Source organism: Rhinopithecus roxellana, chromosome 18 (genome assembly GCF_007565055.1).
Source record: "Rhinopithecus roxellana isolate Shanxi Qingling chromosome 18, ASM756505v1, whole genome shotgun sequence".
Classification (NCBI taxonomy): Eukaryota; Metazoa; Chordata; class Mammalia; order Primates; family Cercopithecidae; genus Rhinopithecus; species Rhinopithecus roxellana.
The window spans coordinates 47,209,659-47,236,346 of NC_044566.1; the positions used below are offsets into that span (position 1 = coordinate 47,209,659).

Here is a 26,688-nt window from a genome sequence, read left to right on the forward strand (position 1 = left end):
CGAACTCCTGAACTCAAGTGATCTACCGTACCTGGCTCCCAATGTTCATTTTTAAATAAACAACTATGTTTAATTCACATGCTAAAACAGGCACCTAGAGAATAGTTTCAACTAAAAAGATTAATGAACCCACTTCGCATTGAGTTAGCTGGTTGTTTTCTGCCACCCAGGTGTCCCTGCCTGGTTCACAGTTGACCAAGGATCCCTGCATCTGCCTCTAGCAACACCCAACACTGTATGAAGGGCTGAGGGGATCGGACAGTTCACATCACTGACATCCTCCCACTGGTATTTCGAATGCGAAGCCAGTCCTCAAATGAAGTTCACTGGCTTCGACTGAGTTGCCAGGTTATTTCATACATGGGAGGGGGGGTGGCGGGGGAGGAGAACCACACAGGTGCCAGGCAATGAGTAAGATTATCCCAGCAACTTCTCCATGCAGAGAGAAATGTCTGCAGCTGCAACAGTATTTCTACTCCAGCCTTCTAGACTCCATGTAGTTTGCCTTTGTTTGAATGTTTCCATTTATCTGAAATGACCAGAAATCATTTTCATTATTATATATTACTCCAGTTTATTAAATAAATGAAACAAGGCTTATGTCACATATTCCAACAATGTTTAAATAAAGAGCTTGAAATATAAAGGCTTCTGAAAACTTCATACTCTATATAATACGCACTATTTCTAGCACATGAATAAATATAAAGGACAGGAGCCACTTTTTATATTACGAATCCACAACATTAAGCATCAATGATTACACAAATCCACAAGTACACAAACAAAAAAATCCATTGGTTATAAAAACTAGAACTCCTTTTGGCATGTTTAAGAATACCCAAAGGTGGGGAGGGACTTATAGCCAGACCCCTAAAAACAAGAGGACCAAGCCTCCCGATTCCTTCAGTTGTTTCTTGGTTAGAAGCTTCAACAATTGCATTAACTCTTTCAAAAAAAAAAAAAAAAAACAGAAAAACAGAAAAAGCAGGTTAAGATCCTGTTCAATAAGGCACTTAACAAATCTACACTGAAGAAATACTATGCTTTTATCTTAAATCGTGCTTAAGTTTCACCATGAGGTTTGAATTTCTTTCCACCTTGGTAGGAACATGTACGTAATTTGAATAAACTGGTAATAATGAATACTGTCTGACATTCAGTCTTTATGTGGTCTTCAGAATGAATTTGCTTCTACTGTTTTAAAAATTGTATGCACATTTGAAAAAATAAAATTTTTCTACATTAAAAAAAGAGTGGTTCAAGAAAAGCAATCTTTAAACTCAAAGATCTCAACAGTGAAAGCCTCTCTATAGAAGTCTTTATAAAATCAATGGAATGTTTTGGAAAGAAGAAAAAATCCTAAGGTGTAGTTTAGAACCAGGAGCAAGGCCTGAATGAGCTCTGGGGTCCTCTGCTGCCCTCTAGGGTTGCCCAGGGAGAGATGGACTTTCATCTGAGTCTAAGCAATTAACAGGTCACCCTACCCAACCCCTCCCTTCTTTTATCCTCTCTTTCTGATGACTTTGTCTTAGCTCTCACTGTTGGAAATAATATTCAAATGGACCATTCATTCATAAGGAAGGCAAGGGAAAAATGCCTGGGAGGAAAAATTATCTGATCCCCCAAAAAACCCTGCATTCCTTCTATTCTGTCTCAACGAAGAGACTGGCCAAACTGGGAATTTGGCCACACTACTGTGGAAGGAGAATGCCCTGGAGCCCCAGGTAGCATGTATTTAATGTTGTTCTCAAAGGGGGAACCGAAGGGACCCAAATAACTATGTTCCCTGTCCTGTGGCTGCCTTCCAGAACTGGAAGTTCTTGGGGTTCTCACAGCCATCTTTTGTTTTGAAAAGAGTAAGATGAAGACAAGAAGGAAGAGGGCTCTTTCTCTGAAGCAGGTTAGAGAAAAGAATAAGAAAATAGAAAAAGAAAAAAAGAAGAGGGAGAATGATTTATTGTGTCTATAGAAGGAAAGAAAAAAGGAAAATATTACATGCCACCTATCAGAAACTAGCTAAATAGATGCACTAAAGAAATCATTGTTAAAATTTCAAGCAGGTATTTTCTATCCAAACTAAACAGGAAGTCCAAGGCAGGCACAGCACAAACTAAAGTAAACAGTGGAAAGCTGGAAAAATCAACTCTTTGATTCACTACCAACATTTTGCTCAGGAAAATGTACTAAAGCCTGAACTTAAACAGTGTTCTTTCTTTAACAAGACCTTAACAAAGGGCTTCATTCACAATTACCATGAGAAGCCCAGGATAACACGCTCCTCTTCTACATAGACTATTTAGAGCTCTTCCACAGCATGATGTAAACACACTTACATTTCAAGTCAAGTAGCAGCAGCTACTATTTGTTCTTCATTTGACCCTCTACATCAATAGACGTTATTATCCCCATTTTACACATTGGGAAATACATATTTTTTTTTGCTAAAAATCATAAAGCTAATTACTAACATTACCTAAGACAGAACCTAAGCTGCTTGAAAACACCTCCCACCAATACAGACCTTGCAACCTTCAAAGCCAACACATAACACCACCACGAATTTAGAGATTATTACTTTGTAACAATTTCTCACAAATGTCAAGTCTTCAAAAGCTTAAAATCACTTATTATAAGTGGAAGATCCTGCCAAAATAGGAAATTATAAAGCAGTGCAATATTCCTAGGATCCATTTCCTGCACCGTTTATACCTGGGGTTGAACAGTCCAGGTCTCCATACATGAAATTTCTTCAGCTGACAAGGAGCAAAAGTTCCCAGAAATTCAGAAACCATCATACCTTCTCGCAGGCTCCATTCCATGGTTCCGATGAGCTTTTCTAGAGCAGTCTGATGTTCTCAGTCATGAGCTGAGATGCATCAGGAGCTACTCTCCCTGAATGAAACAATACAGAGCTCCTGATTTTCTTGCAAGTTTTCTTTAGCAAGAAACATGCATTTCATATATTATCTTTGATGTTGAAGGGTGCTCCAACGGTAAAGACTAGTGTTTGGATGTTAGTTTATGCCATTAAACGTTTGATGAAGAGCATCCAATGCCAACACACAGCCATCTTAACTAACCCAATCTTCATCTGTTGCTCACATCCCAGAATCTGTGATGAGCCAAGCAGTGAGAAGCAGAGTGAAACACAGGAAGCTTTGCTGTTTCAGAAGTTACCATTTTCAGAAAGATGTCTCATGCAGCCTGGACTTGTCACAAATCCAATTTCTTCAACTGCTCGTATGTCACAAAGAACTGTGGTTATGGGTTAAGGATGACACAGAAAATGCCATCTTCACAACTCCAGTGCATAACAACAGACTTACAAATGACACACTTCATAACAAATAGGTACAGGCAGACCCACGCTATGGACACGATTAAATAAAAGGGGTTCCATCCTTAACCACATCAAACTATCTGCCCATAAGCCTTCCAAGGTCAGCTTGGAACAGAAGGATCACAGCTGAGATATGTAAATCCCGTGGCATCAGCCTCTTCTGAGATGGCATCTACGCTGATTAGCTTTTGTGGCTTTGCTATGGTGGAAAAACTTTCCAGCACAGTAAGCTTTTGAGAGAGAGAGAAAGACAGTTAGCAAGTCCTGGGAAGCTCTCCTCAAAGGCTTCCACTACGCAGCCTTCCTTGGGAGGCAGGAGCCAATAAAGAGCAACAAGAGGACAGCAAAAGCCAGCATTCCTGCTTCACCATTCTGCCCTTCCGTGTCTAATTAACTGCCTCACGGGCACGGGGGCTCATGCCTGTAATCCCAGCACTTTGGGAGGCCAAAGGGCGGGTCACTTGAGGTCAGGAGTTTGCAACCAGCCTGGCCAACATGGTGAAACCCCGTCTCTACTACAAATACAATAATTAGCCAGGCATGGTCGTATGTGCCTGTAATCCCAGCTACTCAGGAGGCTGAGGCAGGAGAATTGCTAGAACCCAGGAGGCGGAGATGGCAGTGACCCGAGATTATGCTACTGCACTCCAGCCTGGGTGACAGAGTAAAGACTCAGTCTCAAAAACAAAAAAAGTTACCTGCCTTTCCTTTCCTGCCTCCCACTGTGGCACATAGGAAGCATGCTGGCCTGCCAAACAATTCCGGAGCTAATTCCTGTTTATCTTCAGGCACTCTCTAAGACAGGCATTCTAAGACATCGTTGCCAACCACATCCTTCCCAAAGTGGCTAGGGCTATAAAGCCAATCCTTCTCTCTCTCTCTCTCTCTGAAATCATAAATACCCTCAGCTTCTAGAACAGAGTCTAACTAAACATTTTTAGTAGTATCATTACTTTTGAATAATATCACCATCAAAGCAAGATTCAGTGTCTAGCACAGAGACTTTACACTTCCTAAAAAAGAAACTAAGTAGTGACTTCTTAGCATCAGAGGAACTCAAAATAATCAGAACCTACTTCTGAATTATAATTAATAACATGAGAGTTTATACAAATGGTATTCTTTAGCTGTGTCTTTTTCTAGATTTATTGCAACAGGAAAGGATACAATGATATTCCAAGGACCAAGTCTCAACCAATTTGGCCAAAAGCCTTTATAGAGAGCAAAAAACCCTTCATTCTTCCATGTCTGTTAAAAGAAAAAAAAAAAGTTAACTTCCAACTTTCTAATTATGCCAAATGCATTACTAATTAGTGGCCAGGCCAGACACAGTGGCTTTCGCCTGTAATCCCAGCACTTTGGGAGGCCGAGGCAGGCGGATCATGATGTCAGGAGATGGAGACCATCCTGGCTAACACAGTGAAACCCTGTCTCTACTAAAAATACAAAAACAAATTAGCCGGGCATAGTGGCGGGTGCCTGTAGTCCCAGCTACTCGGGAGGCTGAGGCAGGAGAATGGCGTGAACCTGGGAGGTAGAGCTTGCAGTGAGCCAAGATCGCGCCACTGCACTCCACCCTGGGTGACAAAGCAAGACTCTGTCTCAAAAATAAATAAATAAATAAATAATAATAATAATAATAATAATGATTAGTGGCCAGACTGATTTGTTTTTCTTAAAAATAAAATCCTGTTTGGAAGTACTGCCTACAAAATCTTTGCTCTTTAGAGGCTTCTGTGTGGGTGGAAGACTAAGGCTCCACGCCCAACAACCCCAAAGAGGATTGAATGAACTCCACACAAAATAGATAAACAGTGTTGAATGAATAACAAATGAGATTTAATTCCAATTACGGTCTTTTGCTTCCGTGTCATGTGGGATCCTGAACAGGTTAGAAATGAAGCAAAAGTGGTAGAGATATCATTCAGAGTACCACTATCTCCCAAATTGTCGGGTGGATGAATATGGTAAGTATGTTTGCTTTATTAAGGCAACACCTGAAGGGTAAAATGTGCTGGTGTCATGTCGGAAAACAGGAACCACAAAAGTGGCCCCTGTAGCCATAAAAAAGAAATCACCTTCCTTGCAGCAACATGGATGGAGCTGCAGGCCATTATCCCGAGCAAACTAACGAAGAAAAAGAAAATCAAAAACCACATGTTCTCACTTTTAAGTGGGAGCTAAACAATAGGTACATACAGACATAAAGATAGAAATAACAGACACTGGGGACTCCTAAAGGGGAGAGGCTAGAGTTGAAAAATTATCTATCTGGTGTAATGTTCACTATTTGGGTAGAAGCCCAATCTCCACCACTATGCATGTGCCCACGTAACAAACATGGACATGTACCCCCTGAATCTAAAATACATTGAAACTTGAAAATAAATAAATAAATACCACCTAAAAAAAAAAAAAAGTGGCTCCTAATCTGACTACTGGCAATCTAGTGGGGGAGACAGTTGAAAACTTTCACCCTCTCATAAAACAGTAGGCCCAATTATTTAAACTGAGAATTAAAGTAAGATTGATGTGTTCCTTTAAGAAGAGATGTCTGAATGAGGGATATTCATACTAGTTTGACCCAAAAGGAAGAAAGTATATTTTGGAAGGAGACCCAGTTCTTCTATAATCACAGGAAATATTATTATTTTCTCACCTTTCACAGGAGAATGGAGGTATAAAGAAAACAACATTGTATTTATAAATGTTAAGCACAGTATGGCAAAAATGGTCTCCTATATGTACCTCTCAGGGCTTTAAAGCATCATTCATCTTAGTTTTAGTAGCTCTCATAATTCAGTTACTTCTTAGATCAAAAAATACATATAATTCACAACCCTGCAGAGACAGACATTTGCTCTTACCTGTAACAAACAATCCAGGGTTCCTGTGTAGCCAGAGCATCTGCCATCTCGAAGGACTCTCTGATTCATCATACGTGTCCTCACAACATCAACAGGGTTTGAGGCCAGGGCACCTGCCAGACCACAGGTGAAGCTTGAGCTATAAAGACACCATTGGAAAAAAAAAAGTTAACCACCACTGAGCTACAACCACCATCGAAGGCAGAAAACAGCTTCTGCCCAAACTATGGGGTTTTCTTGTTTGTGGTTTTTGTGTTTTGTTTGTTTGTTTTTGAGACAAAGTCATGCTCTGTTGCCCAGACTGGAGTGCAATGGTGTGACCTTGGCTCACTGCAACCTCTGCCTCCCAAGTTCAGGCGATTCTCCTGCCTCAGCCTCCCAAGTAGCTGGATTTCAGGCACATTCTAACACACCCAGCTAATTTTTTTCGTATTTTCAGTAGAGATGGGGTTTCGCCATGTTGGCCAGGCTGATCTCGGACTCCTGATCTCAAGTGATCTGCCCACCTCAGTCTCCCAAAGTGCTCAGATTACAGGCATAAGCCACCATGCCCAGCCCCAAAACTATGTTAAACTAACATATATCAACATGAAACATATCAAGAAGGGCCATATCTAGAGAGCTTGATAAGCTGCTTAAATATTAGCACCGATTATACTAGCTGATAAATCCCAGCCACAGCTAAGAATACCTGACATTTTAGAATGTCAAAGGATCATAAAACATAAAGGAAATCCTCCAAGCATGATCTTTTCCATCTATTTACCTGTCAGTGGACATCAGAGTAACTCTAGCCGTATCATAATTATATCGTTTCCTAGAGATCAAAGAAAAAGATCTCCCTACTATAATGCCCCTCAAAGGTCTTAGGTTCTGCTATATTTTCAGTCCCACAAGACTACTACGGACCATACTTTATATCAATTAATTCAGAGCAAGGTTTCTCAGCCTCAGCACTAGCTATATCCCTGGCCTCTCCCCACTAGATGTCAGTAGTATTCCCCTCGGTTGTGACAATCAGAATAGTCTCCACACATTGCCCACCAATGGATTATATATGATTTTATATATATATGTATGTATGTATAACATGTATGTACGATATAGCCATACAATGTGATAATCTGCAGCTATTAAAAATAAACAAAGACCAGGCCTGCAATGGCTGACACCTGTAATCCCAGCACTTTGGGAGGCTGAGGCAGGTGGGTCACTTAAGTCTAGGAGTTCGAGACCAGCCTGGGTGACATGGCAAAACCTCAGCTCTATAAAAAATACAAAAATTAGCCAGGTGTGGTGGCTTGCACCTGCAGTCCCAGCTACTTGGAAGGCTGAGGCAGGAGGATCACTTGAGCCCAGGAGGTAGAGGCTGCAGTGAGCCGAGATCGCACCACTGCACTCCAGCCCGGGTAACACAGTGACACCCTGTCTCAAATAAATAAATAAAGTCTGTAAGTACTGACATGAAGTCTGTAAGCACTCAAAGATATTTGGAATATGTTGTCAAATCATATTTTATTTTAGAGACAGGGTCTTTCTCTGTTGCCCAGGCTAGAGCTCATTGGCCCAATCAAGGCTCACTGAAGCCTCAACTTCCTGAGCTCAAGCAATCCTCCTGCCTCAGTCTCCCATGTTGCTGGGACCATAGCCATGCACCACCATGCCCAGCTAAGTTTTTAATTTTTTGTAGAAATGGGGCCTCATTTTGTTGCCCAAGCTGGTCTTGAATTCCTAGCCTCAACTGATCCTCCTGCCTTGGACTCCCAAAGTCCTGGGATTACAGGCGTGAACTACTGTGCTCAACCTGTTGTTCAATTTTAAAAAGCAAATAAAAGAATGTAAAACATGATCTTATCTGTGTAATAAAGTTCATATAATACACTTTTGTAGACAATATTTGCATACACATAGAAAACGCCTGGAAGATACTTATCAAACTGTTAACAATAGCTGCCTATGTAGAGGAATAAGGACTTTTACTTGGTCCTGCTTCACTTCAGCACTGCAACTTTTCAAATATGAGAATATAATACTTTTATAATAAACTTGCTTTAGAATTTCTATAAATTTGTGTGAAATTTCCACCCTAAACTCATGCATACCTAAAAGATTAATTTTTTAAAAATCCATAAACATACAGGAAGTGGGTATACACAGTGTCTCCCATCAGGCCCGAGAGAATAAGATGCTTCTTGGTGATGTCGTAGACTGGCAGCTCCACACCAACAACAATAGCAGCCCTCTGCGCAGTAAGGGACACACCCTGGGTAAAAATATTAACAATAAAAATGATTCTGATTTGCCTCTGTAGAACAAGTCTTGCAAATGTGCAAAGGTTCTTCTAATCCATAAACTATGATCACTTTTTATCTTTTCCTCTGGGGAGGTAGAAATGTAGAGTGACAGAGTGGAAAAGATCACAGGGCAAGAACTCAAAAACTCTGAAGTCTAATTCTGATGCTGGCATTAACTATATGACCTTGGGCCAGACTTTGGCCAGGACAAGTCACCTCTCAGAGCCTCCGGTTTCCTTGTATGAACAGAGAGATCACACTGGATGATCTTTAGGGGCTATTCTATGAACTGACAAGTCATTAGAATACTAGGAAATAACACTCTATACCGCATGCATGCCTAATAGCAGACTTCAGTTACAAGCCATGAAATTGTATGGCTCAAAACACCCAATGGAACTGTAACCTAAACTACTTCTCCAAAAGAATTTAAAAAAAAAAAAAAAAAAGAGCAAACGACCAAACAACAACAAAAAAGGTGCTTATCCTTCACACAACATCTTATTCATAAATTATTCAAAGGAACTTTAAAAATCCTGACATAGGCCAGGTGCGGTGGCTCACAACTGTAATCCCAGCACTTTGGGAGGCCAGGGCAGGCGGATCACCTGAGGTCAGGAGTTTGAGAACAGCCTGACCAACATGGGGAAACCCTGTCTCTACTACAAATACAAAAATTAGCCGGGTGTGGTGGCACATGCCTGTAATCCCAGTTACTCAGGAGGCTGAGGCAGGAGAATTGCTTGAACCCAGAAGGCGGAGGTTGCAGTGAGCCAAGATCACGCCACTGCACTCCAGTCTGGGCAACAGGGCGAGACTCCGTCTCAAAAAAAAAAAAAAAAAAAAAAAAAAAAAAAAAAAAAAGACATATTCCTTATATTCCCATTTTATAGATAGGGAAATAAAGAAAGATATTTTCATGGGCAGAAGATGCCACTCTTCTTCCCTTACTCCATTACGACACTTGGATTAAAATTAAGTGATAGAAACAGAACAAATAAATTCAAAAAAGGAAAAAAGAACTAAATAAATCAGTTGGATCCATCCTTCCAGCTTACCTTCCACAGCCCTCTTGTCCCCTCTTGCTGGTAAATGTTTATGAAGTTGCCTATCATTCCTCCTTGAATGGTGCTGCTTTGCGCTTGCATCCGAATCTAGAGATTATTTTAAAGACCAACATCAGAAAGAAACTACCACAATCCCAGCCCCAACCAATGGATACCTCTGACAGTCAGTCAGTCAGTCAGTTGCTAAATAACCATTAGCAGAGAAAAAACTGTCATATAAATACTGCTATGATGCTACCTTAAAATGACTAAAAATTTATTCTTAGGAACTCTGAGATCTCCAAAAAGCATCTAGGAGAGTCCCAAGTCCTACGTATAGCAGTTCATTAGTTTCAAAAAAGAAATTGATTTTGTGAAAAACGTCTTTCTAGAAGGATAGAAAACAGCATACTTCCCTACTACTAGATAGGTGAGAGAAAAGTTAATTACAAAGGTTTAATAAAATTAATGAGTTATCCAGTGTACTTGGCAGCACTACGCATACACAAGCATGGTTCTTAAATTAGCTGCTCCAAGCCACTACAGTCTCCAACCAGCTGAACCAAAGGTATGCAGGCGAGCTGGCCAAGCGAGAGCCACATGATACCTGTCACACTCTGTCACACTTTAATTAGTGGAATCCACATGACCAAGATTCCAACATAAACATAATGTTTGATGTAGCTCTTTGCATTTTTAAGAATGAAAACAGATTTTTTACTAAAAAATGTGTATACCTTATTCTTGTTTAGAGAGCAAATACATTACCACTAACTTCTAAAGGAACTGTTAATGCCACACTAACGTGGGAAAATAAACCAAGATACAGGAACTACCTTCCCAGAAGGCCTAAGATATAATTAAGAAATTAATAAGAGGGTGAATATTTTTCTCTAGCTCTCTTACCCCAACACTGGTAAACTTATGGCAAAGGTATCTTGCATTTCTTCCTTACCCATGCGGTCCCTTTGCTACAATGCATGTATAACTGTAGTGTACCCAGAACACTGCAGATGGCTGTAATGCTTGTCGGAATCCCCTATGAGATTGAAGGCTCTCTGAGGGCAGGGTCCTCGTCTTACTCATTTTTGTATTCTAACCATGGCGTATACCAACTGGTACAAGATAGAAGCATAGAATACTAGTTAAATAGTGGGGCAGAAAAAGAAAACAGGGGAGGTAGGAAAGGAATAGTCAGTAGGAGTTCAAAAATAAGTCATACTGAATTTTTATTTTATTTAATTAGTTACTTCCTTGCTTTATTCCAAAAAGGAATTAAGAAGTTATAATATCCCTAGTATTTTCAATAAGGTCACCTAATGTGTTATGTAATCTAATTGTAGTAATTAAATTTTGTCATCTGTATTTCCTGAATTAAATTTAACAAAGAAGATGTAGGCGGGGCACGGTGGCTCACACCTGTAATCCCAGCACTTTGGGAGGCTAAGGCGGGCGGATCACGAGGTCAGGAGTTCAAGACCAGCCTGGCCAAGATGGTGAAACCCCATCTCTACTAAAAATACAAAAATTAGCTGGGCATGGTGGCAGGCGCCTATAATCCCAGCTACTCAGGAGGCTGAGGCAGGAGAATCGTTTGAACACAGTGGGGTGGAGGTTGCAGTGAGCTGACATCGTGCCACTGCACTCCAGCCTAGGCAACAGAGTGAGACTCCATCTTAAAAAAAAAAAAAGAAAAAGAAAAAAAAAAAAGATGGATTAAAAAATAATCATTAATGAGCAGCCTAGATTTGTGCCAAACTTGCAGTCCATCTATATTTAATGAACCAATAAAACAAAGAAGATTTTCCATGAGAAACGAAAATGAAATGCAGGCCAAGCCTAAATTTTTTTTTCTCCTCAATCACCAAAATCTGTCTCCAAAATGAGCTCTACTTTTGAGTTCATCTGTACCAGTGGGAAACCCACCTTGTGGACATTTAAAAGTTAAGAGTCTTCATGGCACTTAAATTATAAACAGATTCACATATACACAAATGTTACATTCACAGATTCCATTACCTGAATGTTGCTCTCAATAAGAAAATGTGGAATGTGCCTATAAGATATAGATAGCACAGCTTACTTTCAAAACATCAGTTGGATTAGCAATGGTTGAAGATATGACTCCAGAGAGAATTCCACATATCACATTTATCAGTAGAGTTTCATCTGTAAACAATGACACGTTATTTGACTCTACATATTTACAGAGTTCTTCCTGTGAGAAACTCAACTTATTTACACATTACTTGTTCCCCTTAAGATTTACAAACGTATGCTTCAGGCCGGGCACGGTGGCTCACATCTGTAATCCCAGCACTTTGGGATACCAAGGCGGGTGGATTACTTGAGGTCAGGAGTTTGAGACCAGCCTGTCCAACATGGTGAAACCCCGTCTCTACTAAAAATACAAAAATTAGCTGGATGTGGTGGCAGCTGCCTGTAATCCCAGCTACTTGGAGGCTGAGGCAGGAGAATCACTTGAACACGGGAGGTGCAGGATGCAGTGAACCGAGACCACACCACTGTACCCCAGCCTGGGCAACAGACCAAGACGCCATCTCAAAAAAAAAAAAAAGTATGCTTCATGAACCCAGTAATTTTAAAAGGATTAGAAATTTCACTAATGAAGGAATTTTGCTTTGCAAACTTTCTTGATATCTAAATGTGATTTTATTTTTTTTCTTTTGAGATAGGGTCTCACTCTGTTATCTAGGCTGGAGTACAGTGGCACAATCACAGCTCATTGCAGTCTCGACCTCCTGAACTGAGGTGATCCTCCCATCTCAGCCTCCCCAATAGCTGGGACTACAGGTGTGCACTTCCACACCTGGCTAATATTTTGTATTTTTCATAGAGATGCCATTTCACCATGTTGCCCAGGCTGGTCTGGAGCTCCTGGGCTCAAGTGATCCACCCGCCTCAGCCTCCCCAAAGCACTGGGATTACAGGCATGAGCCACTGCACCCGGCCCCAATTCACATTTATGTATAAATTCAGACCATCATAATTCAGATGAGCTATGTCTGTTAGGACAATAATTCCTATGAGATAACATGACAACTTATTTGGCACAGAAAGTTTTTAAAGCACATCATATGTATTTAGTTTGAAATATCCTGAAGTATTTCCAAAGCATCTTAGCTCTTGTTCACCACTCTCACATAATAGCGTCTGGTACTCAACCCATTGTGAAAAGAGATGAAGATAGGCAGTTCTATGGATTTTTTTTTTTTTTTTTTTTTTTTTTGAGACAGAGTCTTGCTCTGTCACCCGGGCTGGAGTGCAGTGGCCGGATCTCAGCTCACTGCAAGCTCCGCCTCCCAGGTTTACGCCATTCTCCTGCCTCAGCCTCCGGAGTAGCTGGGACTACAGGCGCCCGCCACCTCGCCCGGCTAGTTTTTCGTATTTTTTAGTAGAGACGGGGTTTCACCGTGTTAGCCAGGATGGTCTCGATCTCCTGACCTCGTGATCCGCCCGTCTCGGCCTCCCAAAGTGCTGGGATTACAGGCTTGAGCCACTGCGCCCGGCCAGTTCTATGGATTAAAACAAAGCCACAGAACCAAAAAGCCGCAGAGTGTTAGCATTCAGTGTTGTTAATATTAAGAAATGTATTCACTGCTTTCCTGAAAAATAGATAATTCATATGATTTTAGCAAATTTTAAGTTGGATGGAATGGTCACAACACATCCCCTGGTCTAGGCATTTTGGAGATGGGGACAACTAATTAAAATGGTTGCAGAGATGTTTCTTTTTCATTATTTCTCCCCTCAATTGTGCTGATAACCAACTTGCTTTCAGCACAATTAACTAAGACTTCACACCCAGAGTTCTTGTAGCGGTAGGAAAGTCACAAATAAGCTGAAGAAAACCTGCTCCAGAACCACTTGAATAGAAAGACAAACAACCCACCTCCTGTCCACAGCGGGAAAACGGATTCCCCACTCACCTTCTGGGCGTTCAACGAATAGTCGCTTCAAGCTCTGGTAAGTGCCTATCTTGATGGTGCCATAGGATGCCTGGCGTAACATTGCGGGGGCAATCCTGTTAAATCAATGGACAAAGGGACAAAAGCAATCTAAAAATCACTTAACATGGGCTAGGCAACCCACATGCAGAGTGCCATCCATAATCAAACTACGTTCTCTAAAACAATTTTTTTTTATTTGGTCAGGCTGGTCTCGAACTCCTGACCTCAGACGTTGGCCTCCCAAAGTGCTGGGATTATAGGCGTGAGCCACCGCACCCAGCCTCTAAAACGATTTCTTAAAATTCAGAATCCAACAAAAACACAGTTGGGGCCGGGCACGGTGGCTCACGCCTGTAATCCCAGCACTTTGGGAGGCCAAGGCGGGCGGAACACGAAGCCAGGAGATTGAGACCATCTTGGCTAACACTATGAAACCCCATCTCTACTAAAAATACAAAAAATTAGCCAGGCATGGTGGCGGGCACCTGTCGTCCCAGCTACTTGGGAGGCTGAGGCAGGAGAATGATGGGAACCCGGGAGGCGGAGCTTGCAGTGAGCTGAGATTGCACCACTGCACTCCAGCCTGGGTGACAGAGCAAGACTCCGTCTCAGAAAACAAACAAACAAACAAACAAACAAACAAAAAACACACAGGTGGGTCCAGATAAATCTGTGCAAATTATTAGCTCACTAAGTGAAAGTCTGGCCCCTCATATTTATTCTCAATGAAAATGTAAGTGAAGAAGTTCAAGACAGAATCAGGAAAAACAAGCCAACTTTCCTCCATCCAATATGCCTGACCTATTATCCTCTCCAAACCACAACCACAGTGTGGCATCGACACTCCCCAGCTCTCTTTCTGCAATTCCCCAATTCCTTCTTGAATTGCAATCAGGGTTTCTGCTGCCCTCACCCTCAAAACTCCCCTCATCAAGGTGACCAACTGACACTTTTGTTGCTAAGTTAAAATGGGGCTTTTCAAGTAGGATCTTGTATAGGCTCTTTGCAGTGTGTGCCACGGTTTACCCTTTGTCCTACTTGTAGCTGTCTCCTCCCTGTTGTGCTGTAGCATTACCCCCTCCCACTTCTTTTCTTTTCTCTACAGCATCCTACCTGTGTCTACTCGGGTTCCCCAGAATTCTATCCTATGCTTCTTCTCTCCTTACTGTACATGCTCCCTGTATCAGCTCATCTACTCCCAAGGCTTCAACCACCATGTAAAGACTGGCCGGGCATGGTGGCTCATGCCTGTAATCCCAGCACTTTGGGAAGCCAAGGCAGGCAGTTCACTTCAGCTCAGGAGTTTGAGACCAGCCTGGGCAACATGGCAAAATCCCATCTCTATAAAAAATATAAAAGTAGCACCAGACACGGTAGCTCACACCTGTAATCCCAGCATTTTGGGAGGCCGAGACCGGCGGATTACTTAAGGTCAGGAATTTAAGACCAGCCTAGCCAACATGGTAAAACCCCATCTCTACTAAAAATACAAAAAATTGGCCGGTTGTCGTAGCTGGTGCCTGTAATCCCAGCTACTCAGGAGGCTGAGGCAGGAGAATTGCTTGAACCTGGGAGGCAGAGGTTGCAGTGAGCCTGGGCAACCAAGTGAAACTCCGTCTAAAAAAAAAATTGTGTGTGTGTGCGTGTGTGTGTGCACGCGCGCACAGCTAGGTGCAGTGGCTTGTCGTGCCTATAGTTCCAGCTATGTAGGGGGCTGCAATGAGAGGATCGCTTGAGCCTGGGAGGTAGAGGCTGCTGTAAGCCATTTTGTGCCACCGCACTCCAGCCTGGGTGACAAAGCAAGATCCTGTTTCAAAATAAACAAAAAATAAAATAAAAGACTGATGACTCCAAATCCATGCTTCCAACACAGATCCAAAGATGTATTTCCAATCTTTCTAGAGTCTCAATTTAGATGTCCTGTGTATACCTTCAGATAGGGTGCCACACTGAACTACTTCTCTTCCTTCTCCAAACAATCATCTTTCCTCTTGTGTTTCCTAGACCAGGGCATGGAACCTCCAGCTACACACTGGCAAAAACCACCAAATGAGACATTAGCCTCGGCTCCTCCTTCTCTTCTACCCACTTCATGTATGGAAGCGTCATATTAGGTCACATAGTGCTATTAATCCTACACCCTAAATAGTTTTCTAGCCTGTTTTCTTTCTCCTCATCCCCGAAACCAATTCAGATCCTCATCTAGTCTTCCTACATGACAGCCCTGCTTCTAGTGCTGTCTCTTAATTCTTTCTCTCCGTGGCAGGCAGGTGATGTTTACAGTGTAAGCTGATCAGGTCCATCCTCCTTCTTAAACCCTTTCAGTGGCTTCTGTTTGCCATAGATATAGCAAACTCAAATGCTGACAGGTACCAAGAAAGCAGATGCCAACAGTGAATGATCCAGGCTGGGTCGAACTGCACACACATATACTTTGTGGTTGACAGAGGTTTTGTAAACCAGAGACAGTATCCTTCACCCCAGCTACCACTGTCATAACTGAACAAATGTAGGCCTAATGTTGATTTCTCTCGAGAAGATGGAGTCCCAGATTTTTACGTGAAATTTCTCATTTTTTAATATTGGCTCAGTTAAAAAACAAAAACCTTTGGGGATTGGTGGATCCATGGCAGGGCTATGGGTCACCAGTTTGTGGTGTGTTATACTGGAGAAAACCAAAGTGCTTAGCATGGCATGAGGCTGTTCATGTTCTGTTCCTGTAGGTATTCGGATATAGGACTCCCTCACTTTCCTATCCAGTGCCTACAGAATACTGTTCATTAAATACTGAAAGACTGGAAAGTAGTTCATTGCAACTCTTATCAAGATCATATAATTTTCATTATGGCAAAAACCTCCTTAATTCAGAATATCTAAGAAAAAGTGCTATTTTCAAAGAGTAAAAAACTGAACAGAATGTTTTTAAGCAAACAATTTTTTATTGTTGTCTGTCTGTACTTGAATACAGTAAAAGTTGCACCAAAACATTTGCTACATAATATATATACTTAGAAATTAGAGTTGAAATTAAAAGTGAAAAATCTATCATGCTCTTTTCAAACATACCTCAAACTGTTTACTTGTGATCTGTGCAGTCTCGGTCTGAAGTCTACCCATGTGAAACAGTGAACAGGGACACAGAAATGCATGAAGGCCTACTCACCCCGAGTAGAGTGCTTTCAGTCCTTCTTCTCTGCCTATCCTCACTAATGCGTGCAACATTCCTCGATATCTAATTTCTTTAAATTTTGCATCATTCGTCTGGCCTTGAATCTGGAGCCGTGTCTTGGTTAAATCAATTGGAAATGTACCTTAAAATTTAAAAAGAAATTCACTTAATAAAAAGAAATTCCACTAAATAAAGGATACGTCGTGATATATTACTGAGGAAACATTCAGACTATTATGTGAACTAAGAAAGTGATTAAGAAATGGCACTTTGCAATCTTGTTTATATTTTTAAAAACTGAGGAATCAAAAGATTAATAAAACCCAAAAAATGCATAGATATATTTTCCTTTATCTTTTTATTTATACCTCATCTTACTCTACATAGGATTTGGGTAGGCGGCATTGTTGTAGAAAGCAGATACACAGTATGATTTACCTAAACAGGAAATCCACTGAAAAACATAAGTTACAGGCCGGGCGCGGTGGCTCAAGTCTGTAATCCCAGCACTTTGGGAGGCCGAGACGGGCGGATCATGAGGTCAGGAGATTGAGACCATCCTGCCTAACCCGGTGAAACTCCGTCTCTACTAAAAAAAAAATACAAAAAACTAGCCGGGCGAGGTGGCAGGTTCCTGTAGTCCCAGCTACTCGGGAGGCTGAGGCAGGAGAATGGCGGAAACCTGGAAGGCGGAGCTTGCAGTGAGCTGAGATCCGGCCACTGCACTCCAGCCTGGGGGACAGAGCGAGACTCCGTCTCAAAAAAAAAAAAAACCGTAAGTTACTATTCTGTATATAATTGAAGGTTAAAGTTAGGTTGAATGTGAACAAAGAGGTAAAAAATTTCATTTTCTAAAGGGGTTTTTCCACTTGGGAGAGTGTTTTATAGTCTAAAATTAATCTGGGCCAGGCGCAGTGGCTCATGTCTGTAATCCCAGCACTTTGGGAGGCTGAGGTGGGCGTATCACCTGAGGTCAGGAGTTCGAGACCAACCTGGCCAACATGGTGAAACCCAGTCTCTACTAAAAATACAAAAATTAGCTGGGCATGGTGGCAGGCACCTGTAACCCCAGCTACTCAGGAGGCTGAGACAGGAGAATCGCTTAAACCCAGGAGGCAGAGGTTGCAGTGAGCCAAGATCACGCCACTGTACTCCAGACTGGGTGACAGAGTGAGACTCTGTCTCCAAAATAAAACAAAATAAATCTGATAATGCAGATAAACATGTTAAATACTTTACCTAACAAATAGTCCACCCAAATATATAAAACCCATCCTCAGAGAGTAACCTTGATTCACAGTGTCAATAGGAAAGCCTACCAGCACAGACAGCCTAAGCTGGTGAGTGGGTGGTTACCACGGTTCATCCAGCTTACCCCTTGGCCTCAATTCCCCCCAGCCCCACAGGGGTAGTATTCTGTCCTTGGACAGCAGTGACTGAGCCCTGGAAGCAATGATGTGTCCAACCCAGCACAGGGCATTCAACAGTTGCTCAATCAGTGTTTGTTGAATGAATGATTCCAGAGAATAAACAAACAGGGTCTGATGTGGAACCCAACCAATGAGGAAGTCACAAATGGGAACTAGATAATGTGCATCATCAGAAAGTGACTAGATAACTACAGTCCATCTTATCTGGCTCAGGGAACACCCTTGAGCTTCTCAAACCTCTTTACAGCCAAACAGGTTAACAGTAGCAAAGCTGGGGAAAGGACAAGGAAAACAGACAGACACAATCCAAAAATGATTCCTAAAACTTGTGTTTGGGGCTGGGCACGGTGGCTCACGCCTGTAATTCCAGCACTTTGGGAGGCCGAGGCAGGTGGATCTCTTGAGCTTGGGAGTCAAGACCAGCCTGGGCAACATGGCAAAACTCCATCTCTAATAAAAATACAAGAATTGGCCAGGCGTGGTGGTGCACATCTGTAGTCTCCCCTGCTCGGGAGACTCAGGTGGGAGGACCGCTTGAACACGGAAGGCAGAGGCTGGAGTGAGCCGAGATCAGATGATTACACTCCAGCCTCAGCAACAGCACCAGACCCTGTTTCAAAACAAAAAATTTTTAAAAACTTGTGTTTGGTCAACAGGATCAACTTTCTCTCCACTAAACTTTGAATCCTAAACTGCTAATAGCAGCCAAAATGACTATTTTGCCTTAAAAAGCATTACCAAAAGAAAACTTTTTTTTTTTTTTTTTTCCGAGACTGGGTTTCATTCTGTCACCCAGGCTGGAGTGCAGTGGTGCACACGTGGCTCACCGCAGCCTCGACCTCCTGAACTTAAGCAATCCTCCCACCTCTGCCTCCCGAATAGCGGGGACCACAGGCCTGTGCCACCACATCTGTCTAATTTTTTTTTTTTAACAGAGATGGGGTTTCACTCTGTTGCCCAGGCTGATCTAGAACTCCTGGACTCAAGGGATTCCCCTGCCTCAGCCTCCTAAAGTGCTGAGATTATAGGCGTGAGCCACCACACCCAGCTAAAAGACATTTTGAATTCTGAGACAAACATTTCATCATCTCACACTCTACACTTGAACTACATTCACATCAAACACCATCACACACAGCAGGTTATGTGACCCACCACCCTCAGGTCCTTACCGCACTCAGCTGTGATGGAGGCCAGCCCCCCGTACACAAACGGCTTCCAGTTGAGGGCTGACATTCTCACACTGTCTCTTTGATTTACAGAAACATCACCTCCAACGCAGTTTTTCCTGGACACAACAGTAAGATATTATAAAGCTGTAACTTCTCACACAGGCAGTTTCTTCTCCAAACTCTTCCCCTAGGTTTTATTTGGAGAGTGCTATCACCAAAACCCCCCTGTAGCAATTCCCAAGGGGAGCCTCCCTTTAATAAAGCAAAGCACCCCTATTTCCTAAACCTCAAATCAGCAATTTCCAATCTCACTTTATCAGTGGTCTTCATTTTTACTGTGACCTCAAGAAGTAATCAGCTACTTTGATAACTTGGTATGCATGCTATGTATTCAGTGTAGTGCAGTGGAAGCTGTTTTCTGGGAAGTCTATTTTATCTTTTTTTTTTTGAGACGTAGTCTTGCTCTGTCGCCGGGGCTGGAGTGCAGTGGCCAGATCTCAGCTCACTGCAAGCTCCGCCTCCCGGGTTTACGCCATTCTCCTGCCTCAGCCTCCTGAGTAGCTGGGACTACAGGCGCTCGCCACCTCGCCCGGCACGTTTTTTTTTTTTGTATTTTTAGTAGAGACGGGGTTTCACCGTGTTAGCCAGGATGGTCTCGATCTCCTGACCTCGTGATCCGCCCGTCTCAGCCTCCCAAAGAACTGGGATTACAGGCTTGAGCCACCGCGCCCGGCCGTCTATTTTATCTCAAATCCATTCTTCATACAGTAAGTATTTGCAGCGGGCATGATGGCTCACGCCTGCAATCCCAGCATTTTGGGAGGCCAAGGTAGGAGAACTGTTTCAGCCCAGGAGGTCAAGACCAGCCTGGGCAACATAGTGAGACCCTGCGTTTAAAAAAAAAAAAAAAAAAGTATTTGCTATTCATTCACTGCTATCTTAGTGAGTCCCTACTGGGGACATCACATCCCTCGGGTGCACTGCAGCAGAAAAATGTTGCAAACTTGTGTCATAAGGTAAAATGTCAATTACTTAAAATTACAAGCTACCTCTTTTTTTTTTTTTTTTTTAAGACAAAGTCTCACCCTGTCATGAAGACTAGAGTGTAGTGGCACAAACATGGCTCACCACAGCCTCAGCCTCCTGGGCTCACGTGATCCTCCCACCTCAGTGGGCACACACCACCATGCCCGCCTAATTCTTTTATTTTTTGTAGACTGGTCTTGAACTCCTGGACTCAAGTAATTTTGCAGCCCTGGCCTCCCAAAGTGCTGGGATTAGAGGTGAGAGCCACCACGCCCAGCCACCACAGGCTACTTGTAATCTATATTCTATAAATATCGGCTCACTTCTCTTAGCCTTATTACGTTACCAGCTGTGAGGCAGCTTGGCCTGAGGGAAGAGGTTGACTCTGTGGTCAGAGCTAACCCACACCCTTCCCCGAGAAGTTCCTGCTAACCTGAGTCTCGGTTTTTTCTTCACCAACACCATCGTCACCACAGCAGACAACACAACCAATTAGGGGTAGGGTACAGCCATACTTTTATTCACTAAGTTAAATAAATATCAGGCTGTAGGCCTATGGTGGGGATTAAGCCATATATATTTTAAAGACACTCACAAATGTTGCCCTCCATCTTTCTTTTCCGTAATACGACCTTGCTCCCTGTGATGTGTACTCTCGTGCCACAGCTCAGGTCCTTCACATTCATGTCACGTTCTGCAGTTGTATGCAGTTAGAGCTGGTAAATGTGGCCTCATGCCCATTAACAGGAGACTCATACAACTAATACACTTTTGTATATACAATATCAACTATAGCTACTATTGGTTTAAAATAAAATTTCTAACTTTTCAGTCATTATTGGCAGGCAATATGCCCAACATGTTTACTTTGCCTGTGTTTAGGAATTTCCCGTCTCCTTTTCCCAGGAGAGGGCTACCACAAGTCACCACTGCCCAGAATATCAGTTTCCAACACTAGGACCCCCCCATACAGCACCTTGAATAAACCTATTAATCATTATTCCTTGTTGATGGATACTAACCAAATTCATAGCAGTTACAAATGAGTAAAACAGAAGGTTCTGTAAAGAGAATGAAACATGAAAACCACTATGTTTTTAGGTATTTCAGTACCAAATAGCAAGCCCTTTCCCAAAAGACTACTATCAGCTCCCTATTATCCTTGAAAATATTTAATAACTGCACTTAAGTAATTCCTAGCCTTATTAAATTGGTAACTCATATAATAATTAAGACTGTAAGTTAGAGATTGTAAGAACCTATTAATAATAAATCCAATAATTCATTTACCATCCAGTACTAACTTCCTCAACTCATTCTTAGACTTAGCTGATTGCAGATTAAAAAGCAAAACGAAGGCAGGTGTAGTGGCACACATCCGTGGTCCCTGAAATCTGCAGTCTTGAGCATAGGAGTTCAAGACTAGCCTGGGCAACACAGTCAGACTCCATCTTTTTTTTTTTTTTGAGACAAAGTCTCACTCTTGTCCCCCAGGCAGGAATGCAATGGCGCCATCTCAGCTCACTGCAACTTCCACCTCCCAGGTTCAAGTGATTCCCCTGCCTCAGTCACCCAAGTAGCTGGGATCACAGACATGCGCCACCACACCCCGCTAATTTTGTATTTTAATAGAGATGGGATTTTGCCATGTTGGCCAGACTGGTCTCGAACTCCTGACCTCAGGTAATCCACCTGCCTTGGCCTCCCAAAATGCTAGGATTATAGGCGTGAGCCACCGTGCCTGGCCAGCTAGTTAAGTTTTAATGAGATCTGGCTACTTTTTCCTCTGTCGGTTTTGATATTAAGTTTTCAGTTGATTAGGTTAAAATCCAGAGGCTCTTGGTTAATACTAACATGCAAATACTCAACTAGAGCTAAAAAATGTGATGGAATTGCTTCTTCATAGTTTTGAAACAAATGGGATGAATCACGTGCCCATTCATTCAGAAGTACCACCAATAAAACTTTTCTACAGATTAGTGCCCACTCCTGGATCAGCATCCTATAAGCAAGTACTTCTATTCAATTACGATTTTTTAAATTTAGCTAGCCAGGAGGCAAAACAACTTTTTGACCTTTCTCTTTTCCTTTCCAAAAGCTAGGACTAGATCTCTAAGCAGTTAATATTCCTGGAACTTATCAAGTTAATGTTTGCTGAGTAAAAGAATAATTTGGCTTAAATATGAACCAGAGAGCCGCAGTAGATGGGGAAACATCCAAATAAGGAAAAGGGGCAGGAGCGGTGGCTCATGTCAGTAATCCCAGCACTTAGGGAGGCCGAGGTGGGTGATCACCTGAGATCAAGAGTTCAAGACCACCTGGCCAACATGGCAAACCCAGTCTGCTAAAAATACAAAACTCAGGCAGGTGTGGTGGCAGGTGCCTGTAATTCTAGCTACTCAGGAGGCGGAGGCAGAAGAATCACTTGAAACTGGGAGGCAGAAGTTGCAGTGAGCCAAGATCTCAACACTGCATTCCAGCCTGGGCAACAAAAGCGAAACTTTGTCTCAAAACACACACACACACACACACACACACACACACACACACACACACACACACACACACACAAATAAGAAAATGGTTCTAGTTAGGACTGGAATAAGTAAGTAGATGTCCACCAAGCTGTACTGGCCACAGCAAGCTGTGACAGGGCTATAGTTATCTTAGGTTGAAATCTCTGTTCAGTAAACTAACCCATTTCTTTGTTTTGGAGCTCTTTCTGAAGGGGTCTCCTGAAACACTTCCTTAAATTCCAAACACAGTTGTTTGGAAAAATCCCAAGTCAATCTACAGAAGTCCCAAGGCTGACAAGCCAAGACAGTCAGAGAGATTAATGTGTCCTTAGCAGTCAATAGTGTCTGGGCAGCAACTCGGGGAAGGAATTACAACTTTGCAGAAATTCCAGTGTCGGGCAGTGGCTGTACACTGATTTTACACTCCTCTTACAGCCATGTTCTCTAAGCCACGCTAAAACCCAGTAATTCCTGCCTTCTCCTTTCTGCATTATGAACATACTACTAACACTAGCAGTCATCCCTGAATACCTGCTGTCAGGCATTGCTATACATTTTCCTCATAATCCTATGAAAGAGGTATCATTATCCACCTCTCACAACTGAGCAAACAGCCTCACAGAAGAAAAGTAACTTTCCCTAGTCAAAGCTACCAAATATTCAAACTAAGGTATCTCTGAAGGATCACATGACCATTCCTCTAGGTACTACTTTGCAGCCAAACACTATCTTCCAAAGGCTGTTAAAAAAATATTGGTGGGTGGCAGGGCAGGGAATTCTATACATACAGAATAAATATAGAATTTTCCAGCAGAGGAAACAAAAAATTTTATTTTAAAAAATGTTAGCTGTTGGCTGGGTGTGGTGGCTCACGCCTGTAATCCCAACACTTTGGGAGGTGGAGGAGGGTGGATCACTTGAGGTCAGGAGTTCAAGACCAGCCCGGCCAACATGGTGAAACCCCATCTCTACTAAAAATACAAAAATTAGCTGGGCGAGGTGGAGATGCCTGTAATCCCAGCTACTCAGGAGGCTGAGGCAGGAGAATCGCTTTGAACCCAAGAGGCGGAGGTTGCAGTGAGCCAAGATGGCGCCACTGCACTCCAGCCTGGACGACAGAGTGAGACTCTATCCCCCCACCAAAAAAAAAAAAAAGTGTTAGCTGTTGGTGACTGGCTGAATAACTTTTTCTTTTTCTTTTTTGTTTTTTTTGAGATGCAGTCTCGCTCTGTCACCCAGGATGGAGTGCAGTGGCACTATCTCCGCTCACTGCAACCTCCACCTCCCAGGTTCAAGCAATTCAGCCTCCTGAGTAGCTGGTATTATAGGCACATACCACCATGTCCAGCTAATTTTTGTATTTTTGGTAGAGATGGGGTTTCACCATGTTGGTTAGGCTGGTCTCGAACTCCTGACCTTGTGATCTGCCTGCCTCCGCCTCCCAAAGTGCTGGGATTACAGGCATGAGCCACGGCACCTGGCCCAAATTTTTTTTTTTAACTTAAAAACAAACATGCCGGGTGCAGTGGCTCACGCCTGTAATCCTAGCACTTTGGGAGGCCAAGGCAGGTGGATCACCTGAGGTCAGGAGTTCAAGACCAGCCTGGCCAGCACCGTGAAACCCCATCTCTATTAAAAATACAAAAATTAGCCAGGCACAGTGGTGGGCGCCTGTAATTCTAGTTACTTGGGAGGCTGAGGCAGGAGAACTGCTTGAACCTAGAAAGCGGAGGTTGCAGTAAGCAGAGATCGCGCCACTGCATTCTGGCCTGGGCAACAAAAGCGAAACTCCATCTCAAATAAATAAATAAATAAATATATAAATAAATACCAAAAAAAGTGAAAAATAAAAATTAAAAAAAAACAACAAAGTTGTTAGCTGGGCTAGTCACACATATCTGTAATCCCAGCTACTTGGGAGGCTGAGGCTGGAGAATAGCTTGAGGCCAGGGGTTCAAGACCAGCCTAGGCAACAGAATGAGATGACTATCTCTACTAAAAAAATCCAAAAAATTATCCAGGCATGGTGGTAGGCGACTCTAGTCCCAGCTACTCTGCAGGCTGAGGTGGAAGGGGCACATAAGCCCAGGACTTCAAGGCTGCAGTGAGCTTTGATCATGACACTGCACTCTGGCAGCCTGGGTGCCAGAGCAAGACCCTGTCAATAAAGGTTAAAAACAAGTTTTCTGAATGAAAATGTCTATACGAATTAAGAATTTCAAAGGATTCTCCCTACACTTAGGATATATGCTAAGTTACACATCCCATCTACAGTTTCTCTTATATGGTTGCTTAGTGTTTATTTTCACCCACCTGACCTCATGTGCACAGTTGTAAAGGGAGGTAATTAAATATAATACTAGCTGCTGGTACTTCTGAACGCTTTCCAAGTTTCTAATATTTATTTATTTAGAGGCGGAGTTTCACTCTTATTGCCCAGGCTGGAGTGCAATAGCATGATCCCGGCTCACCGCAACCTCCGCCTTCTGGGTTCAAGCGATTCTCCTGTCTCAGCCTCCCGAGTAGCTAGAATTACAGGAATCCGTCACCACGCCCGGCTATTTTTGTATTTTTAGTAGAGACAGGGTTTCTCCATGTTGGCCAGGCTGGTCTCGAACTTCTGACCTCAGGTGATCCGCCCGCCTCAGCCTCCCAAAGTGCTGGGATTACAGGCGTGAGCCACTGCTCCCAGCCGTTTCTCTTATTTAATTCCTGGTAAGTTCTTTCAGTTTTACTTGCTGTTTCCTTTTCAGTCTTAAGTCTTAAACTGTAATCGCACAGCCTTTAAAGCTTCTGGGCTCTTACACATTTTTGTTCCTTGCTGGACCGACTGCCCTTTCAATAATGCCTTTCATGAACTTTTCCTATTTCCTATTCTTTTTAAAGGTGCGGAAGGAAAACTAAGCTCATCACAGACTTCCAAAAAGCGGGGTTTAAAAGAACTCTTCTAAATTATCATCTCGTTTCACGTTAATTAACTGAGTCCGCGGTCACAAAGCTTCGCAACGGCAAAGCCAAAAGCAAAATTCATGCCTTTCAACTTTCTCACTACCCAAGTAGGACCGCAAGCCGAATCCGCAGGGCAGTGCCAACACTGTTTTTGCTACTCTTGCGCAGAACAAAAATGCTAATCACTGCAACTGCTTTACATGAAATTGCACCCAGAAAGACTTTAAAACCCAGAGGTACATTAACTTTCCAGGCAATTTCCTCCCAGCCTGGCATGTGCCACGAGCGATTCCGAATGTGGTGTGCCCTCACCCACAATGCGAAGCTTGCGGGCGCTCAGGCTGCTGCCGTTTGAATGAACCCACGAGTGGGAGGGACGCACAGGCAGGGTTGCAAGCCCGGGGCACGCGTGCAGACGCAGAGATGCCAGGACGGGATTCGCACCCGGATCTCAATGACCCTGGAACAGGAATCACCCCACGCCAACAGCGATGCACCAGCCCGACCCAAGGAGGGAGCAGCCCGAGAAGCGGAGCCCTGTCCTAGTCTCCCGAACCTCGCGCCCAGCCGAGCCCCGCTCGGCCTGCGAACTGGAGAGCAAACGCAGCCCAGAGCACGCCCGATTGCAAAGGAGGCTCCCAGGAAACCGCAGCCTAACCCTACCCCACGCCCGGGTTCCGGGAGCCGCAGAGAAAGAGGGGCCGGCGGGAGGAGGCGCGGGCCAGGACTTACCTGGAGGCCGCGGCCCGCACCTCCTCCAGCCCGGACTCAGTTGCAACAAGAACCGGACGCCGCTCCAGGAAAGGAGAAAATGCCGCGCGGGCCCAGGAACCTGCGCGCAGGCCCGCCCCGCCCCGCCCGCGCAAACACGCCGACCTCCTCAGTTCCCATTGGTTTCTGCCAGC

The 26,688-nt window shown here is 43.2% G+C and overlaps 1 protein-coding gene across 2 annotated transcripts; it reads right to left on the reverse strand.

Annotated features, from left to right (window-relative positions):
* Nucleotides 1–553: 553 nt before the first annotated feature.
* On the reverse strand, nt 554–26,622 carry SLC25A30 (solute carrier family 25 member 30). Of its 2 annotated transcripts, XM_010368050.2 has the most exons (10): nt 26,516–26,622; nt 19,293–19,408; nt 16,685–16,832; nt 13,501–13,595; nt 11,634–11,719; nt 9,563–9,658; nt 8,349–8,473; nt 6,211–6,349; nt 4,511–4,591; nt 554–3,258 (listed from the first exon to the last, which is right to left on the reverse strand). In XM_010368050.2, the coding sequence occupies exons 2-10, from the start codon at nt 19,354–19,356 to the stop codon at nt 3,217–3,219; spliced, it is 876 nt and encodes a 291-aa protein (XP_010366352.1). In that variant the 5' UTR covers nt 19,357–19,408; nt 26,516–26,622; the 3' UTR covers nt 554–3,216. The 2 variants fall into 2 exon arrangements, with proteins under 2 accessions (XP_010366352.1, XP_030778142.1); XM_030922282.1 differs by lacking the exon at nt 16,685–16,832 and having other exon boundaries at nt 26,516–26,590.
* Nucleotides 26,623–26,688: the final 66 nt, after the last annotated feature.

Excerpts from the sequence above, each read along its gene's own strand:
- SLC25A30 (XM_010368050.2), bottom strand. The coding sequence starts at position 19,356 with ATGTCAGCCCTCAACTGGAAGCCGTTTGTGTACGGGGGGCTGGCCTCC. Across the intron at positions 4,592-6,210 it reads CCCTGGATTGTTTGTTACAG|ACATGGAAGAATGAAGGGTT; the intron begins GTAAGAGCAAAT and ends TTCTTTTAACAG. Across the intron at positions 3,259-4,510 it reads TTGGTCCTTGGAATATCATT|TTCTTTGTGACATACGAGCA; the intron begins GTATCCTTTCCT and ends CCATAACCACAG.